This window comes from Etheostoma spectabile, chromosome 8 (assembly GCF_008692095.1).
Source record: "Etheostoma spectabile isolate EspeVRDwgs_2016 chromosome 8, UIUC_Espe_1.0, whole genome shotgun sequence".
NCBI lineage: Eukaryota > Metazoa > Chordata > Actinopteri > Perciformes > Percidae > Etheostoma > Etheostoma spectabile.
The window spans coordinates 12,785,795-12,787,601 of NC_045740.1; the positions used below are offsets into that span (position 1 = coordinate 12,785,795).

Sequence of the window (1,807 nt, forward strand, 5' to 3'; positions counted from 1 at the left end):
GGTCTGTTCAGCTCAGATGCTGTGGAGGTTTCTCTCTCTCTCTCTTATCCTAGGAGGGGATAAGAAAATGAGTTGAGAAACGGGTGAGACACAGAAAGGAGAATAGAGACCTTTTCTGTTTTTGTTTACTTTTATAATGAAATATACTTCAATACATTTAAATTCATGGTTTGTTCCGTCTTTTGTCCACAGTTTAAAAATGTAGATGGTACAATGATTCATGGTGATTTTGTAAATTTGGGTCCCGGGGAGACACAAATTTTGAGCTGAAAAAGTTTGGGAACCACTGCCTTAGGCCTTTCTCTTAAAACCAAGAACGCAATCTAGTGGGCTCAGAAAATAAAGACACTGGTTCACAAAGCTTCATTTGGCCACGCCACCCCACCTCCCAACACAATACTTATAATAAGATCTAATTGTGATTTTAAACATATTGCAATATTCTGCAACATTCAGAATTTCAAATTATGTCCCCAAAAGAAAACTTTGTAACATATGTTTTATCTAAAAAGAAACACTTATGTTTGTTCATCTCACTTAAATTTTATTTATGCCAAACAGGATTGTCAAGCAGACAAAATGACCAACACATATATAATAAAAGATCGATACTTGGCTTCTGTGTATATTGATACAGTGTTGCCACAAAAAATATCGTGATCAGATTACTGTATCGACTTCCACCCCGACCCCTAGTAAACAAACACTGTATATTGTTTGAAATGGACAAGACTGTTGTTAATTTAGTGCTTTAGAGTTATAATTTATAGGAAGGCTGTTCAAGAAAGTTTGCAAGGAAGTAAACAAGAATAAATAATACGTACTGGCTCTTTTGGTGACCTTAATAATCTGGCACAACAGAGTACAGGTGTGAAGTGTGTGAATGAATATTTATATTACAGAAACTCAAAACACTTGTATTGTGGGCACACTTAGTGTGAGGTTATCTTTACCTGTGTGAAATTATCTTCATCTGCACTGTTGTAGCGTGCCACATCTGGAGACACCTGGAACTTGGACTCCACAAACTGAGGCTGTGTTTCTGGGGCACTGAAGCTGTTGGGATAGTAGTTTGGAGCTCCTCCTAGAGGCCGGACCGACCAAACATTAGTGAGTCGGATAGGAAGAAAGAAATGCTGCTAAGGGTTGAATTCTGCAAAGACAACTAGCTGGAATTAAAAAAGAAAGGTGTCACTTATAGTGAGTATAGTGATTTTATCTGATCAGTAAATAGACAGGATGCCAAAACACAATGACATGCTGTGAATGTTGTATAGTATGCAAGTTATCAATTTTTCAGCTGTTAGTCTCTGTATATTCATTAGGAAAGGACACATGTGATACAGTCCAAATGGAGACACCTGTTGGGCAACCCCTGGTATTGCATTTGGTGGTGGAGGTGTGCTTTGTGTACACTGTGGTGACCCAACTCTGCAGTTAACCATCTGTCCTTGTTATTGTTCGCACAAAGAAACACATACATAGCCACAAAAACAGACACATAGACTGGACTATGACTAACCTTGGTTGTCATACATGCACATCGGACCATCACGCTGGTAGTTGGTCACACGGGCCCTGAAGGGGCAGTTGACGGGGATCTGCAGGTAGTTGGCTCCCAGTCGGTGTCTGTGTGTGTCTGGGTAGGAGAAGAGACGACCCTAGACAGAGGCATGGCAGATGCACAAGACAGAGCATTGTTACATTGTCGGCCCCTCTACTGTCAAAGAAAGAGTCGACACTAAGCATTAGGGATGAGCGAGTACAGCATTATCTGTCTCTGTTTACCACATGAATTATCTGTATC

The 1,807-nt window shown here is 40.1% G+C and overlaps 1 protein-coding gene across 1 annotated transcript in view; it reads right to left on the minus strand.

Annotated features, from left to right (window-relative positions):
- cat (catalase) overlaps positions 1-1,807 on the minus strand; it is a 13,443-nt gene that overhangs the window by 4,279 nt on the left and 7,357 nt on the right. The window contains exons 9-10 of the mRNA XM_032523453.1: positions 1,523-1,661; positions 954-1,084 (exon numbers count right to left, since the gene is read on the minus strand). Of these exons, the coding sequence (XP_032379344.1) occupies positions 954-1,084; positions 1,523-1,661 (270 nt within the window). The remainder of the gene's footprint in view (positions 1-953; positions 1,085-1,522; positions 1,662-1,807) is intronic.